Source organism: Peromyscus leucopus, chromosome 14, assembly GCF_004664715.2.
Source record: "Peromyscus leucopus breed LL Stock chromosome 14, UCI_PerLeu_2.1, whole genome shotgun sequence".
NCBI classification, from domain to species: domain Eukaryota; kingdom Metazoa; phylum Chordata; class Mammalia; order Rodentia; family Cricetidae; genus Peromyscus; species Peromyscus leucopus.
The window spans coordinates 72,336,156-72,354,630 of record NC_051075.1 but is presented as its reverse complement, the minus strand read 5'-3'; the positions used below and the strand labels follow the sequence as shown (position 1 = coordinate 72,354,630).

At 52.0% G+C, this 18,475-nt stretch overlaps 1 protein-coding gene across 1 annotated transcript; it reads right to left on the bottom strand.

Moving 5' to 3' along the window:
• Positions 1 to 6,562: 6,562 nt before the first annotated feature.
• Positions 6,563 to 10,783, bottom strand: Bdkrb1 (bradykinin receptor B1). The gene is given in 3 exon segments (XM_028882074.2): positions 6,563 to 7,538; positions 7,541 to 8,100; positions 9,473 to 10,783. Coding segments are annotated over 2 exon segments (996 nt in total). The 5' UTR covers positions 8,091 to 8,100; positions 9,473 to 10,783; the 3' UTR covers positions 6,563 to 7,092.
• Between the last annotated feature and the right edge of the window lie 7,692 nt (positions 10,784 to 18,475).

The following is an 18,475-nucleotide window of genomic DNA, read 5'->3' as shown; positions in this document are numbered from 1 at the left end:
CAGGGTATTTAAATGCCCTGCCTTAGAACTGCCACGTGATTCTTCTCCTGCCCTCTTCCCCAGCCTGGATCTCTGGGGGCTGGAGGGCTTTGTACAGAATAAACCTGGTCTTTGACTTTTTAATTTGGCTTGATCAGGCTTACCGTGTAGGTGGAGAAACCTATTATTGTGGTGCAGAAAACCTAGGGAGCAGGATTGGATCAGCTGGGTTGGGGAGAGGAGACTTCACCCCCTATGAGGCAACTTGTCTATTGGAGACTGTAAGGATTATGTCCTTAATTATGTCACCAGCCTGCAATGGCATCCCAGCCTAAAAAGCGGGCGTGCCCTCTCTCTGCCCTCTCTTTCCACACTCTCTCCTTCCGTATTCTCTCTCCTCTCCCTCCGTCTCTCTCCCAATAAAGTTCTAGAAATGTAACCATGGCTGGTGATTCTTCCACCACTGCAACATCCAGCGTGCTCTTCCATTGGCATGGCCGCCACCCATGGCCAGCCATGTGCGCCACTGCTTAACCAACAGAGACATTTTTGTTATTGGATTTTGTAGGGTGAGTTGCTCTAGTTGTGCTATGTACACAGAGGCCCGGGATGCATATTCACCCTCGAACACCCTGGGTGGTTTCCACCACAGAGAACTGTCTGACCTGGAATAAACAGTGCTGTGTTGGAGGGCAAATTCCAATTGGTCTTAATAATAAAAACCCTGAGTCAGATACAGGGGTAAATGCTGAAAGATCAGAGACAAAGGAGCAAGTCACAGCCACTTCTCACCTCACCAACTCCTCAGCCTTTCCTGTGGCTATAGACAAGCACTCAAGACTGGGACATTTATAGAAATGTATATAAATGTTAAAAGATACTATTTCTTTTTCAAAGTGTGTGTGTGTGTGTGTGTACACAGGTGTGCACGGGCACTTAGGTGCCACAGCACGTGAGTAGAGGTGAGTGGACAACTTGCAGGAGTCAGTTCTTGGGATCAAACCGAAGTCATCAGTTTGGTGAGCAACTCCACTGGTCCAAGACACTTATTCCATTCAGTCCTGGAGATCGGGATGTCTAAGAGCCGGGCTCTGGTGAGGGCCACCACAGTGTTGTGACATGATAGAGGGTCGCCTGTTAAGATACAGACTGTATTCCAGAGTGTTCAAAGTGGTAACCAAGCCTTTCGTAGGGCAGCCCAGTTACATGTTTACCTGTGAGCCGATCAACTCACGGCTCTGCCCTCATGAGGCAGTCGCCTTCCAAAGACACCAAGGACCAGGTTTCCAGCGTATGAAATCGGAGGTTTCACATTCAAAGCACAACAGCAAGATAATGGGCACTGGGGTGTATGGATGGCGCTGTTTCCCCTCGAGTTCTGAGTGCAGGAGGCAGGCAGGCAGGCAGAGCGCCGCAGTGATATCTTCGTCCCCATGAGGGCTGGTGTGGAGGACCGCGGACAGGTCCGCGGCCTGCAGGCTTCTTGACATTGAGGCTCACAACTAGGCCAACGTGGCCACAAAGATCTGGCAAATAGCATTTCCACTGGGGCAGAGCATTAAGTAAGTGAACCCGCTGCTTAGGCAAGACCAGAGCAGCATGTGGACCGGTCTCAGGGCTTACTGGCAAACCAGGAGTCATGTACGGCTGAGAATTGCTTAGGTAACGGTGCCTTCAGGCACCTCCTAAATCAGGTAAGAAAGAGGTTTTGGTATCGGGGAAATTGACTGGCTACCAGTGCCTTTTGTGTATCTATGAAGAGGCTGCTGCAAAGCTGTTCAGAGTTCCGTCCATCAGAGGCCGATCCACCCTGCTGCTTTGGCTAAAGCTGATCGCGTCCAGTCTGCCGTGCCTCTCTTTCTTCAACCAACCCGAGGAACTCTGAACACGGACAGGCACTAGTATTGTTTTGTTTTTGTTTCTTTTTTCTTTTCTTTCTTTCTTTCTTTTTTTTTTTTTAGATTTATTTATTTATTTATTATGTATACAGCATGTATGACTGCAGGCCAGAAGAGGGCACCAGATCTCATTACAGATGGTTGTGAGCCACCATGTGGTTGCTAGGAATTGAACTCAGGACCTCTGGAAGAGCAGGCAGTGCTCTTAACCTCTGAGCCATCTCTCCAGCCCCATTGTTTTTGTTTCTTGAGACAGGGTTCTTCTGAGGAGCCCTGGCTGTCCTAGAACTTGCTCTGTAGACCAGGCTGGCCTTGAACTCAAAGATCCACTTGCCTCTGCCTCCCAAGTGCGGGGGTATTAAAGGTGTGCTCCACCACCACCTGGCCAGCTCTTTATGACCCATCTTAACACAAGGTTTCCAAGTTGGCTGTAGCAGAAAAACACGGGGCGGGTGGGGAGTGTTGAGGGTGGTGTCTGTGACCTTGAACCTTCTGTGGCACAAGGTTCACCTCCCATTGCTCAAACGCAGGTGAGAACTTCCAGAGCAGCAGGACAGACCGCCACAGAAGCCTGTCACAGGACGGCTGCTGCCTCCCACCCACCCACCAGCACTGGCCCAAACCACGCAAGATGGTGGGTGCTATGGTTTGAATTTGAGACATTCGCACGTACCGTCTGATGGGTTTCGGGGAGGTGACTGGATTCGAGGGCTCCGACCTACTCAGTGGCCTTTATCCCTTGATAATTCATGCAAGAAGAAAAGGAAAAGGCTGCAGCTTGGCACCACCGGGAGGAGAATTCATCTCCCAGGAGACCGCACACGGTTCTGACAGCTTCTCAGACTTGACGGAGAGACTGGAGCCGACAGCGATGGGCAGTAGTGGGCAGGACCACACCTTGACCAGGACTGCTCAGTTTTCCTGCCCCTTGCCCTTGGAAAGTCAGTGGTCTCTTCATTCCTCCTCTGACTGTGGTCCTTCCGGGTGCATCTCCCTTTGCTACTTGCACTGTTGTTAAACTGGCTTATTGAGGATGCTGAACTTTCCTCATTAGGGCCAGAGCCCTGTCTGTAACCCTGACAACCAGAGCCCCGTCTGTAACCCCCACAACCAGAGCCCCGTCTGTAACCCTGACAACCAGAGCCCCGTCTGTAACCCCGACAACCAGAGCCCCGTCTGTAACCCCCACAACCAGGCCCCGTCTGTAACCCGACAACCAGACCCATGTAACCACAAAAGAGCCCCGTCTGTAACCCCGACAATAAGAGCCCCGTCTGTAACCCCGACAACAAGAGCCCCGTCTGTAACCCTGACAACCAGAGCCCCGTCTGTAACCCCGACAACCAGAGCCCCGTCTGTAACCCTGACAACCAGAGCCCCGTCTGTAACCCCACAACCAGAGCCCCATCTGTAACCCCCACAACCAGAGCTCCGTCTGTAACCCCAACAACCAGAGCCCCGTCTGTAACCCCGACAACCAGAGCCCCGTCTGTAACCCTGACAACCAGAGCCCCGTCGGTAACCCCAACAACAGCTCTAGTAGGAAGACAGTAAGAAGGACCTGAAGGTGTTCAGAGACCAGAGATGAGCTCAGCTGGAACCAAGAGATCACCAGAGCCTTGGTCTGGTTCCCAGGCCTGTGGGAGCTGTTGTGGGGGTGGGGATGAGAAGCCTTCCTATCTGCTTCTCATCAAACTCATGACTCATCCACAGAGAACAAGAACCTGCCTTGGCCATTGCAACATGTAGGAGCTCCCCAGGGCTGGGATTTGGAGGGGCTCAGCCATGCTCAGTACCATGATGCATAGGGTGAGGGATGATCTATGTGACGGGAGTCTGTCTCCTTCCCTGTTCAGAGCAGCAAAAACAAGATAAGCCCAGGAGCTGGCAGTGCCCTGGGGAAGAAGTTCACCTCTGGCCTTGGCCCCTCTACAAGAGAAAATAGTTCCTGGGAGATATGGGGGACCCCTGGCTAATTCACTGTCCATGCCAGTGTTGGCACTCCAGTGTGGCTGGGCCCAGCCCTAAGTGTGAAACGCGCCAGCAGAGCCTATCCCCAAAACTGTAGAAACGGAAAATATCTCTTTCTTCTCCAGCACTGGTTCTGAACCAAGGCCAGGCTCTCCCCTGCAGCTGGACAGAAGGAATACAGCAGCCTTTCTGTGCAGTTAGGTCAGCTGCTCCCTGCTGCTGTCCCATCCCACTGCAGAGCTGAGCTCCAGGCTTCTTCGTATGCCCTGCTTCCATAAATCAGGTGTCTGTGCTCTTCCAATGCACACACACACACACACACACACACACACACACACACACTCCCCCAGCTCCCCAGGCCCCAACCCCTGACCTGCAGGCTGTGAGCTGTGTTTTCAAGGTTCACATGCCAGCTCACTCTTCTTAGAGGTGGGACCACACTCAGGCAGGGCACACTGGTCCAGCTTCCTAGACTGTCAACCAAAGTACTGAACTACATCAGAGGTGGCAAACTCAGTCTCCTGGGGCTGCCAGGCACTTGTGATGTCTGTGGGAGGCCACGTTGTTGGCAGTATACTGCTGCTGACCACCAAGGTCTCTGTGCCCCAGGGAGCCTCAGGGGACCATCCTAGAGGGCACCGGGAATGGCCCTCTCTTGTTCACTGCAGAGTTCTCAATGCCAACAGCAGTGGCCAGAGGCTAGACCATCTGCTGACCAGAAAAACACACCACCAGCTGCTCAGGCAAGCTGGAAATCTTCAGTGATGTGGGATTTCACATTGGCAATGAATGCAAAAGCATTGTATAAGTCCGTAGGGTCCAGACTGGATCCTGCTAGTATGTCCAGGCCACACTACTCTCTCCTGGAAACCACTGAGCTGGAGCAGTGACCTTAGAGTTATCACGAAGGTTCTGGTAGCCCAGCCTGGCAGACCCGTGGCCAGGCTCCGGGAGTACTGACTTACTTTTTAGTTTTTGAGTGAATCTGCATCTGATTTGTTCCATGAGGACTAACCCCTTCCATGCAGGTGTGGCAGGTGCCCATCCCCACCTCCCTGGGATGCATGCTAGACATGGCCCTTGGCCCTTGGCTCAGCAACTCTCTCTTAGGCCTGGCAGGGTCTCCCTGATGGTGGGTCTGGCAGGCAACCTACCCGACCTGTGCAATTCCTTAGGTCTTTATCCCCCACTGCCTCTACTACCCTTCCCCCCGCCCCCAACATGCCCCAGTGCCACAGCTGAGCTTGTCCTTGTCACCCCTGGGGTGACTCTCCTGCTGGGATGTTTGAAGACATCCTTTCACACTGGTCGAGGGGTTCCCACAACATCTGCCCTTTTCCAAGGTTACCCTTCCCCACCTCCTGCTAGTGTTTGGATCTCAAGGCGTCCCCCAAAGACCAGCTTGTGATGCTCTTGGGAAGTCGTTGGATGTTTAGGAGGTTAGGTCATGGGGGACATTCCCTTAGAGGAGATGTTGGGACCCCAGCTCCTCCTGTCTGCCTTTGCTTCCCAGTTACCGTGACCTATGTATCCACCTCCTGCCCCGTGCACTCCTGCCAAGATGCTCTTTCCTGACTCTAACCCACAGCAACAAGGCCAACCACAGATGAACCCTCTGAAGCTGTGAGCTAAGATAAACCTTGTTGTGTTGACCTTTTTGGGTGTTATGTCACAGTAAGGGAAAGCCAACTACTACACCATCTAGGCTCACTTCCTTCCACCCCTCAGCCATTTCCCACAGGCTGACTGACACCCTCAGCCTCCCAGAACTATGACAGTCTATCTGCTGAAATCCAACCCCAACACAGCCTGATTGCCTTCTGGGGCTTGCCAAGTCTCAGTGAGTAAATCGCCACCACAAATTCATGCTGTATAGGTTCAGTGGGGTCCCTCAGAGCCCCCAGAACGCCCCTCTGCTTTGTGAGCTCTATTGTGGGTATCAATACTCACTATCTATTGGTAGGCATCAAATACTCAATGTCTTCTCCTCCGACCCCTGCCTCTGTGACCTCCTTGCCCTTCCCCTGACTTTTCTCTCCTAACTTGAAAGCCCACTGCCCTGCATTGGTTTGCTTCTTCTGGCTGGACCACACCCTTTCCTTATTTTGCTTGGCCAACTGCTAGCTTTTTAAAAGCCATGCTATGTCTCCTAGAATACTCCTCTGCCTGTCCCAGCCAGCCCCCACTGCCCTGTGCTCTCAACCCACCCTGTCACCTGGATGGGTGGGTTCTTCTGTCCTGTGACACTCTCTTGTGTATCCTGCAGAGTTCTCTGGAGGCAGAGGTTCTGGGAGAGTCCCTGCGGGATCCTTGAAGCCAAGAAGAGATTAGGTGGAGGCTCCGGCATCCAGCAATTCTCATGTGAACTCTGGGCAGCAGCCTGTGCCTTCCCACTGCAGGAGTGAATACCCAGCCCTTCCTGTCTGTCTCCACAGGCCCCAGAGTCTGCCCTGTATGGACCTGAGGGGAGGAACTGACCCTTCCCCGGGAGCTGCTGGGTCTGTAGCCAATGGAGCTTCCCATTCTGACAGGGGTATTTAGACCTAGGCACGCTCCTTATGGACAGGGTCTGCAGCTACCCCACCTCTGCATTCCTCAGTCAGCCTAGGAAGGCCTGGGTGAATGGAAGTGTAAGGATGTTGATCTTTACACCTTCTGGGTGTTTGTGTAGGGTTGTCTGTTGTTGCTGTAGCAGTAATCACACACTTGGCGAATGCAAATGAGAACACAACTTTATTCTCTCACAGTTTTCTTCTTTCACAGTCGTGGGGGACAGGGCTAAAGTCAGCATGTTGGCTGGGCTGGTTCTTTCTGGAGGTTGCAGAGAAGACGTCTGTCTGTGCTCTTTCTTCTCCAGCCTCTAAGGGGGCCTGCAGTCCTCTGCTTGTGGCCCTTTCCTCGTCACTCTGACCTCTGCTTCAGTCTTCACAGGTTCCAGCCCTCCTAAGTCCCTGCTTCAAAGGACCCCTGTGATCATTGGCCCCCTGCCCCAAATACTTCAGGATCAGCTTAATCTCCAGATCCTTAGCTTCATTACAACTGCAAGGTCCCTGCTACCCTATTAGCAGCATTTCCCTGGGCATCCTTGTGGGCCGTGGGTCAGCCAACCAGATGGTCTTTACGGTATCAGACGGTTGGTCAAGAAGCCAGACTTCTTGTCTTGCTGCTGTTTCTATTCTGTCAGAACCGCTGGATGAGTTCTTTCCCGTTGCGGGATACGGGCATTGAGACTTCTGGGAGTGCATCATTTATAATGTTCCCAGACCCTGCTCTTTAAAAGCCGGCCCACAAAGACGTAAATCAGTGGGTTCAGGCAGCTGTTGATGAAAGCGAAGAAGTTGGCCAGCTGCAGGCCCAGGTCCGTGAATTCCTTCCAGGCACAGCTCTGGATTGCTTTCACCTGGACCAGGAAATCCAGGAAGGCAAAGAAGTGGTAGGGGGCCCAGCAGACCAGGAAGGAGGCCACCAGGGTGAGGATCATCCCTGTCGTCTTGCTGCCCTTGGGACCCCCACACCGGGTCCTGCTGGCCTCCTTCTGCCCTCTCAGGGAGGCCAGGATGTGATAGTTGAAGAAGATGATGGCGGCCAATGGGAGGGAGAAACCCAGAATGTTCAGCTCCACCATCCTTGCAAAATGCCAAGCCTCATGGGGGAAAAGCAGGATGCAGGCAGAGATGTTCAGGTCGGGACGACTTTGACAGACCGCAGAAGGAAGGTGGGGATGCTCAGGAGGGCCCCTGCCACCCAGATGAGCAGGCAGGTGGCCCTGGCTTGCCGCCGCCGCCGGCATCCCCGGCTGGCCATGGGGTATACCAGCAACCTGTAGCGGTCCTGACTGATGGCCACCACCAGGAAGATGCTGATGAACAGATTGGCCTTGATGATCCCGCTGACCACCCGGCAGAGGTCAGTGCCAAAGGGCCAGTTGAAATGGTTCTCAATGTTCTCTGCCCAGAAGGGCAGGCCCAGGACGAACACCAGGTCAGAAGCTGCCAGGTTAGCCAGGTAGATTTCTGCTATGGTCAAGCGGTGCTGCCTCCGCCGCCGCCGAGGCAGGAGAAAGAAGGACAGGACTAAGAGGTTCCCCAGGAGGCCAAAGAAACAGATGGTGATGACAAACCCTGGTAGCACCCTATACAGGAGGCCCCAGGCTTCTGGAGCACCCTCGCAGGAGGTGATGTTGGGAGGGGTCTGCTGGCTTTGATTAGAGGGCTGCAGCTCCAACAAGGCCTGGGACGCCATCCACAGTGACCTGAAATGGACAGAGTCGACAATACAGGAGGTCAAACCCAGCCTGTGGTCTGTCCCAGACCAATAAAGTTTTATTGGCACACATCCGTACTCACTGCTTATGTAATAGCACCTTTGACTTCTTTTGTACTACGGTAGTAGAGCAGAGTGGGTGTGGCCCAGGCTGTCTGGCCTGCAGAGTTGACAGTATTTGCTACCTGTTCCTTTAGAGGAGGAGAGGACTGACCTACTTCAAAAGAGGGAGCTAGTGGGGGTTGGAGGAAAGGCTCATTGGTTAAAAGCGTTCTCCTGGCTGGTCAGTTGAGGAAAGGCTTCCATGAGATGCAGCTGTAAGGCATTTTCTCAATTAGTGATCGTTGGGGGAGAGCCGGGCCCATGGTGGATCATGCCATCCCTGGGCCGGTGGTCCTGGGTTCTATAAGAAAGCAGGCTGAGCAAGCCGTGAGGAGCAAGCCAGTAAGCAGCTCCCCTCCATGGCCTCTGCATCAGCTCCTGGCTCAGTGTCCTGCCCTGCTTGAGTTCCTGTCCTGACTTCCTTCAGTGATGGACTATGATGTGGAAGTGTAAGCCAAACAAACCCTCTCCTCCCCAGCTTGCCTTTTGGCTATGGCGTTTTGTCACAGCAGCAGAAACCCTAAGACCAGCACTGACCGCTCTTCCAGAAGATCAGTGTTTGAGGCCCAGCAATCCCATGGCCACTCACAACCATCGGTAACTCCAGTCCCAGAGGATTCCGCATCCTTTTCTGTTCTCCACAGGCACTGCATGAACATGCTGTCCGTACATACATGCAGGCGAAACACCCATACACAGAAAATCAAAATGAAGGGGGGAAAGTTTCCAAGAAGAGGGGACAAGGCCAGGCATGGTGGCGCACGCCTTTAATCTGAGCATATCACAGGCAGAGACAGGTGGATCTCTGCAAGTTCAAGGCCAGCCTGGTCTATAGACATAGTGAGTTCCAGGACAGACAGCCACGGGTACATAGAAGGACCTGTCTCAACACACACACACACACACACACACACACACACACACACACACACACACATACACACACACTTAAAGCCCAAACCATAAGCTGAGTATTATGGCTCATGCCTGCAAACCCAGAATTGGAGAGCCCGAAGCAGTATTGGACTACACTGGGAAACTGTCCCAAAACAACAAAAAGCCGTTCCTCCAAACCAGAAACAGACCCAAACAGACGGGACATAGGATACAAATTCTGTTTAAAATGAAGGTTTGTAGCCTGTCCGTTCTGCGAGTACATATGTAGACAAACATTTTCTGTCTGTTGTCTTTTGCTAAGAGGCATGATCTCCGTTTGCATTTAACGGTCCTAAGAGGAGAACAGATGGCGATAGACTTACCCAGACAGAAAACGAAAAAGCTCGCCGCTTCGGCTGAGATTTGATGGCGACAGCTGTCTTGGAAGGTTTCTGTACTGGGCAGCTCTCTGGACTTACTCTGGTCTTAAATGAAACCACCTCTGTTCCCATGATGTCACAGGGGATTACCCAAAAAGTGAGTCTTTCAAGCCAGAGGAGGCTGGGGTTGGAGGAGTCTTGGCGTCACCTTCTCTTGGCACTTAGGGATAGAAGGAGGTTCTTCAACAACTTGGCACTTTCTCCTCTGACATTTGTGGCCTTTGATTTTGCCTAACTACTGTGTGTTGGCAAATAGGTTCCGCAGACACAGTTCGGTGTGGCCAATGTCTCCAAAGCTCACCCCCATCAGTATATTGAGTGATGGCTTGCTCCATTCCCTGTTGGCTCCAGGAGGTCTGGGATTTGGCTACAGGTTTTCGGGAGCACGTTAGGACGTCCCCTCTTGAATCCGAGCAGCGAAAGACACATAGCCAAGAATCCATCAGTGTGGACTCCGTTGTACAAACAGTGAGCTCAGAAAAAGTTTGACTCACCCAGTGCTCGAAGTTGAGTAAGATCAGCAGAGCTGTTTCTAATCCTTGCTGGCGGCTCTGGGTTTGGTTTTGGTGTGAGTTGGCATCCACCAAGCTGAACTACCCGAGGCCTGACTTTCAGAGAGGCAGGAATTCTTGACCATTTTTAAGAGCTGGGCGCCAGGATCCTCCGCCTCTGGCCAGCCGTCTCTCTTCATTCCTCCGGCTGTCTCGCTCTGCCCTTCCTGCTGGAAACGACTCAGGTTTGTGGCTGGAACTCTGTTTCTAGAGTCGAGTCCAACTCATCCAGACAAAGATGCTCCTGCTGTGTCTGGCCTCTCTCCCTCTTTTATTTTTTTCTTTCTGCTTCCATGATTTCACAACCCCCAGCAACATTTCCAGATGTTTTCTCTTGGTGCTAGAGGGGGGTCGTGAAATCATGGAAGCAGAAAGAAAAAAATAAAAGAGAGAGAGCTGGAACCTGTGAGACTTTCCTTGCCTTCCCCCTTGGGCTGTACCACTCCCCAGGGGTGGGGCACTGTGAGCCAGCCAGGGTTCAGCAGGTGCTCTGTATTCTCCTAGGGCTGGCTGGGCCAGAGAAAAGCACAAGCCGTGGGCTTTTCGACTTGGCAGTGTAGCCAGGTCTTATTAGCCAGTGCTGGCTCGCCCTTGATCCCACAGTCTTGACTGGACCGTGGCTGAGAAGCATCTGTCCTGGGGACATGTCCCCCTGCCTAGCACTGACCTGCTCTCAGCCGAGCCCTTAACTAGTTCTGGTGGGATGAGGAAGGGCCTCATCTCAGCTTCTCTGACCCAGAAGATATGTCGACATGTCCTCAGGAATGAGAACAGCCAAGGGCAGAAGGCCAGGTTGGGGGTGGGACCGTACCCACAAGCATTGTGAAGGCTGATGAAGCTGGGCTTTGCGGAATGAATCTGAGGTGTCTGGCTCAGGGCTGGGGCCACCCTGGCTAGGATGGAAAGTTTTTGAAAACAGGCTTATCCTCATTGTGGTGGGAAGCTGGCCTAGGGCCAGGGAGCAGAGGGTCCTTTTGTCTTGGGTAATGGATGAAGGGAGAGGTAAACATGGGAGCCAAATGAGTGTAAGAAGGGACGGACCCTCCATGAGGGTCTTCTGCCTCTTTTGAGGGGCTCCATCTGTAACTCCCACATGTGTAGTCAGGGCTGGCTCATCCACACAGACTGGTTGAGTTCTCTTTGTTGAGTCAGTCCCCTGGGTGAAAGGAAAAAAAAAGTGGAGAAGCCAGGGCATAGAGGAGAACCTGACCAGTTGATGCTTCTAGATAGGCCCTCAGGCTAGCTGGGCAGCTCTCCTCCTCAGGACACGGAGGCTGAATCATGCATGAAGACCCTCCACAGAATGTCAGTCCTGGCACTTGAGATGCATGGGTCCAATTTTTAGTTCCCCAGTTGCTGCTCTCCTCACTGGTCTTGCATGGTGGGTTCTCTACCACTTACTGGTGCTCTAGACAGGCTCTGCCTGCCAGGTAACACAAGATCTCCTCCACTCCTATCACACAATACCTCTACCTCCATCCAAGGTGAAGACAGTGGAGAGAAAAACACACAAACCACAGTGGGGTACGCTTCTTCTGAGGTGAGATGCCCTGGCCTCCTCAGAGCCCAGCCCTCACCTTTGTTCAAGGTTGGTGGTTGTGGTAGTTTGAAAGAAAATGGCCCCCCAAGGGAGTGGTACTATTAGGAGGTGTGGCCTTGTTGGAGGAAGTGTGTTACGGTAGAGGTAGGCTTTGAGGTCTCCTATGCTCAAGCTACACCCGATGAGACAGTTCACTTCCTGTTGCCTGTAGATCAAGGTGTAGGACTCTTAACTCCTTCTCCAGCACCATGTCTGCCTGCACGCTGCCATGCTTCTCACCATGATGATAATGGACTGAACCTCTGAAACTGTAAGCCAGCCCCAATTAAATGTTTTCCTTTATCAGAGTTGCTGTGGTCATGGTGTCTCCTCACAGCCATAGAAACCCTGACTCAGACAGTGGTTGTCCACCTTCTGGGCACAGGTTAGGCACTTTACACAGCATGGCTATGACTAAGGACTAGAAGCTCTTCTCTTTGCTTTACTGTTTTTTCTTTCCTTCATCCATCCTGTTAGACGGATGTTCGAGACATGTGTGGATGTTCCAGGACAATGGCTCCACTCCTCTTGCTGAGACAGACACCTGGAGACATCCTGTGAGTGAGCAGACAGCTAGGTTTCCTGATGTTTCTAAGACTCACCATGAGAACCTGAGACAGTGACCTTCTGCGCCTTTCTTCCTGTTCAAACCTCATCCCTATCTCGGTTTCCTACGTCCCTTATACCCAGCACCAGACTGAGGAATACAGGGACACTTGGACACCTTCAGGGGACAGTTGTGAGTGTGAGAGCATCTTGATGACCGAGCCACCTGCAACTATCCTGAGGTAAGGGGCTCTGGGCTGTGCCCTGGGATGAGGAGATGCCCACTAGAGGGTGGAAACTGGGCCAGAGTTCCATGAACCAGGGGAGTTGACAAGGAACCTACCTATGCTCTTGGGTCCTGTGTTGAGCTGCTTGGAAAAGTACACGGGGGCTTCTAGGCACTTCTCAAGGGAGTTTAAACCCTGGCTCCAGTCCTCAAGAGGAGACTTCTCCAAGGCTCTATCTGAAGGTACTCCTAACCTGGACAATTGGCTCTATTTCTTTATTTTCTGGATCTAAGTCATTTCTACCCTGTTGACACCCTGTCTCCAGCAGAAACAAAGGCAGGGCGATGGTCTTCAGAGCCATCTGTGGCAGCCTCCACTGCTTGTGAGCACAGCTCTCCCAGGGCCCCGCCTGGATCACCCAGTTAACCCTCCAGATCTCCTCAATGGTGTCAGGGCTGACACATGCCTCACCACAGGGCCTTTGAACTGCTGGTTCCCTCTGCCTGGAGCAGCCTTCCCAGGAAGCCACATGCTCACCCCTTCAGGTCTTCCCATTACCCACAAATCATCTCCTGATGGAGCTATTTTTGGAGACTCCACCCTGTCTTCCTGGCCCTTCGTTCCCCTAGTCACTTTCCACATGTTCCACACACACGTGTTCGCTCTCACCTGACTGGGTGAGCGTTCTCCTGGCAAGAAAATGGTTTATCTCCTTGTATTAAGGTCACAGGTTCAATGCCTATCATCAGGCTGATGCATTGTGGGTGCTCAGGATTTGTTGAGTGAATTCAGAAACTATTTATTTATACCCAATGGCAGCAACATTTGTACTAGGTCAGTAAACATGTCCTGGACCACTTGTGCCAGGTCCAGTGTGTGCACCAGGGGTACAGAGGTGACTCAGTCCTTCCCCTTGTCAGAACTTTCCCTCTTCCTACAGAAAGCTGGAGGAAAGCCCAGGCCACCCCAGAAGGCCCCGATATACAGTCAAGTGTTTCTGCTCTCCCTGAACCAGGCCATGCCACTGTGCCTTTCTCCAGGTGGCAGATTATTTGACCTCAAGGCAACACTCTGGTTTTGGGGGCCCCGATTTGGATGTCAGGGTAGGAGGTGTGAGACATGGAATCATTTCCCCAGGACCTCAAGCCTCACTCTGTCAGGCCCAGCAGGGCAGCTGGACTTGTTTCCCACGCTGCCTGCAGGAGCTGGGATCCTCAGCTGCAGATCAGTCACCATGCAGTCAGAGCTGCAGGCCATGCCCCAGGGAGGCAACTGGGCTGGGGGCTCCTAGCAGGGGCTACTTCGGTTTTCACCATTGCGCATGACTGTGGTCCTGTCAGCTCAGGAGGGCTGCATGGCTGTCTTCTACCGTCTTAGTTAGGGTTACTATTGCTATGATGAAACACCACGTTGGGGAGGAAAGGGTTTATTTGGCTTACACTTTCACATTTCTGCTCATCATTGAAGGAAACCAGGACAAGACAGGAACCTGGAGGCAGGAGCTGATGCAGAGGCCATGGTGTGTGTGTGTGTGTGTGTGTTTGCGCGTGCTGCTTACTGGCTTGCTCCCCATGGTTTACTCAGTCTGCTTTCTTATAGAACCCAGGACCACTAGCCCAGGGATGGCACCACCTACCATGGGCTGAGCCCTCCTCCATCAATCACTAATTAAGAAAATGCCTTATAGGCTTTCCTGTAGGCCAGTCTTATGGAGGTATTTTCTCATTGAGGTTCCTTCCATTCCACTTTAGTTTGTGTCAAGCTGACATAAAACTATCCAGCATTAGGACATGACCTAAGCAGGACTAAGGTCAGCCTTACAAGAGCAAATGCTGTTGCTGTCCCATTGGGAGAGCCACATGGATGACACGGTGGAAAGGCAGCATCCTCAGGAGGCTCAGAACCACCTCTGTCATGCTTTAGCATCGTCTATAAAACAACAGCATTTCCCTAGGGGCTTGGTGACTGTGAGCTGCAAGCTGAGAGGTGGAGACACCTGCCCCTGGGAGCCGGGGGAGGAAAGAAGTGGGCTAGCACAGGTTCTGGAGCTGCAGAGATGGGTATACAAACCCAGCAGTCCCAGGTCCATGCTCCTGCATCTGGGAGCCTGGCATGGCCTCTGACATGCTATGTGACCTTGGGAAAGGCTCCAATCTCTTTCACTTGGTAAAATCTGCGAAACTCACTAGGCTGGACTGTGCTAGTCTTTCTTAAGATGCTTTCCTTCATGCTTGGGAAGGGATGTTGGGACTGTGGCAGCTGGAAGCCCTGAGGGGACTCTTCTCTGCTCCCTCAGATCCTTGTGGCTATGGTTACTCTTTGCGCTCACAGGCTCATGGCACATCGCTCTAGTATGCATCCCCTCCTTCTCTTTGACTCTGGGCCCTCCTCTCTTGGAATGGTGACAGTTTCTGACTGAGGGCCCACTTGGCTCCAGCGTAACCTCACTTTAACCTCTGACTTCTGCCAAGCTGCTGTTGTCAGTGGGCCCACACCATGGACTTCCTTCCACATGGATGTGTGCTTTCCTGGGAGATGCACGGGATCCCCCAGGAAACAGTGATCTCATCCAGTTGTCACAGCACCCGGCTCCTTACTTTCCTAGATGAGAAAACACAGGCAGAGGAGCGAATGAACCTCACCCAACTTCCTCCAGCCATGAAGTGGTGAGCTGAGATGTGAGCCAGGAGCCTGGCCCGACTGCTGGACAGCTCTTGTCTCGCTGACACCACCCTCTACAGTTTTCCAAACCCCCCTTCCAGAGTCACACCCTCTCCTGGAGATGCTCTTGCTTAGAGAACTAACTTTCCATATTGCAGTTAGGGAAACTGAGGCCAAAGCCAGGGGAGAGAAGAGGAGCGAAGTGGCCAGCTCGGGTCACGTGGGGACATCCACAACTGTCACATCTCAGTGGGAAGCAGGTGAGAGAAGCCAGACACCATCGGCACTCACACATGAGTATGCCAACGTGAGATGTCCAGAGGGGGACAAAAGGAGAGACAGAGACGAGTGGGTACCAGAAGTTGTGGGACGGAAGGAATCCGAGGCGACAGCTGATGAATCTGGGATTTCACTTTGGGATGATGAAGATGTTCTGGAATTAAATAGTGGCGGTCGTTGTGCAACTCTGTAAATAACTAAAGCTGAGACAGGGGAAGTGTAGGGCATATGGATTACATCTCAACAAATTTGTATGAGTGTATCAGCGTAAAGTCACATGTTTGCCCACTCGCGATGGGACTTCATTTCAACAAACTCATCATCAATTCAACACACTTAGAATGGAAAATTTGTGCTATACATCGATGCCTGGCAATGTCTCAGCCTGGTAGCACAGCTCCATAGTATGTCGTTTCCCCCATGACTATGACTCTGGAGCTGCCCCCGGGCTGTGGTGTCTCTGCCCAGTGCCGAGAAATACTCAGATGTATCACTAGCCTAGGAAAAGTTTCTGACTGGACAGTCAAAGCCTGGTGCCATCGTAAAGTTGAAAATGTCTAGGTAGAACAATTGTAAATGGGGGACCTCTGTACCCACGAGGGCTCCAAGACAGTTTAGTTTGTTGATTGTAGTATGAGCTGGCCAGACCCTGGTATAGAAGTAATTCACGGGAGAAGCTACCTGGAGGTCCTTTCTGTGATACTTGGTGGTTCTTGTTGGTTAAGTCCTGTACACCCCAGAGTCATTGGGGCTCCCTCACACCCCTCTTAAGAACTATGACCCCAGGAAGTTCCTGACCTTGCTGACCTCCATGGGGAGAGGTGAGGTCTGATGTGGTGAGGATGAAGCCCTTACTTCTTAGCTCTGTGTGAAACACTCCATGGGCCTGCTTGACCTAGGCCTGACCTCAGCCAAAACCCACAAACTTAAGCTTTCAGCCATTGTCCTTGCCAACTCCTGACCACTGTTGCTCATCCCTGACCCCCACATCCTCCCTGGACCTGGCTGAGGGATCAGGGCTGTGTGAGGCTTGGCAATGAGGTCAGGGACTGGGTAGCAAAGAGACAGAGTTCTAGGAAGCAGAGCCTTCACATTCTGAACTATGAAGCCTGTGTTCAGTGGCTTCCCAAATCAGTGAGCCATTGTCCATGGCCTAGTGTGAGTTCCTATGGGGTCACCTGTGAGCCATTGTCCATGACCTAGCATGAGTTCCTATGGGGTCACATGTGAGCTATCATCCACAGCCTAGTGTGAGTTCCTATTGGGTCATCTGGCATGCAGGTGTGTGTGTGTGTGTGTGTGTGTGTGTGTGTGTGTGTGTGTGTGTATCTTCACTTGGTCTTGACTGCCCTAGCCAGAGCAGATAGATGCAGAATTCCTGCTCTTGACTGATTTCCTGAGGCCTGCCAGGAACTCTGCCCATGGATCTTACTTCCTGGAACCCAGAGAGAGGCCTCTGTGGTGGGAGAAGGGTGGACAATCCCACATCTAGATCTGACTTTTGAGACTCTAGCCTTAGCCCCTGGCTTCCCTCAGGATCATACACAGGTTTGTGCCCTAAGTGGGTGGTTTGTCGTGCCCACGTCTTTATCCCCTGGAGCAGGAATCTGCCTCGGGCACTTCAGAGGTGGGGTACTGAGTGTGGGGTGTAGGCTGACAAGAGGAATGTCACCTAAGGAGCAGTGGAGTGCCTCCTGAGACCTGCCTAGGCATTTGAGCCCAGCGTAGCTGGAGGGTAGAGAATGGGTAGAGATGGAACAGACGGAGCCAGTGGGATAGACGGGGACCAGATTACCAAGGGTCTTGCAAGCCATATGTGAACATGTAGCTTCATTCCAAGAGGGGTGGGCACATAAAAGGTTTCCTTGTGGAGAGTGTCCTCACCATCACCATCACCACCATAGTCACCATGATCACCATAGTCACCATCACCACCATAGTCACCATCACCATCACCACCATAGTCACCATGATCACCATAGTCACCATTCTCGGCAAGAACTTCATCACCATCGTTTCTGCATTACCACCATCATTGCCACCACCACCACCATTATTAACATCATCCCTGCCATCATCGCCATCACAGATGACACACATTCTGTTAAGTATGTACCGGACACTCTCCCACATGAACCCCATTGGCAGTGCATTCTGTCAAGTATGTACCGGACACTCTCCCACATGGACCCCGTTGGCAGTTCACTGACTTGACTGATGCCATTGCTCATTCCAATTTTAAAGTTACCATGACGTGGATGAGAATCAAATGGGAGCCCAGGGCAGAACCGGAATGGTACTCCATGTCTCCCTGACTCTGAACCCTGAGCTCCCAAAGAGCTGATCCTCATAACCACAGCCTCCTGAGAGTATAGTCTTGAAAAACGTGGTCGCTATTGAATGAAGAATGAGAATTAGGAGACAGCTAATACTGGAGGAGAGAAGCAGTAAGACATGATGATTGGTCATAGAAAGACCCGGAAACACCAAGGGGGCAGAACCTGAAAGGAATGCTTATCCATTCAGGGGTGAACAAGACGGGGGGTGCAGTGGACACTGAACCCCAGGTTTCTGGAATGGACAAGCAGTGCTGTTTGCAGGGTCACAGAATGAAGTTTTGTTTGATGAATGAGTGAATGAACAGAAACATGGAGAATGGAGCTGGTACCCGAATGGAATGCATTGAGATCCCCATCACGGGGAATACACATGCCGTGGCTTTTCATCTTGATACCGTACAGGATGCTCTTAATTAGAGGTGAAGGTCAAATGAAAGTCTTTCGTAGAAATGAATGATTGGACTTGGCCATCCCTGGCACTCTCTGATAGGGCATCCGAAAGGGGTAATGAGCTGTCTGTGGAGGAAAGTAGAGTGGAGGAAAATATCCAAGATGCGTTTTCTGAAAAGTTCTAATACTGTTTGTTTAATGTATTTAAGAGTGCATATTTCAATGCATATTAATAATTATACAAATTGTGTTGTGTGTCATGTCCCCCCTCCCCTTCTAACGCATAAGGGACACGCTTGGAGACCACTGATCTTCTCCATGACAGAAGCTTCTGGAACTGGCAGAGTCAGTATCCCAGAGCTCAGGGGTTCAGG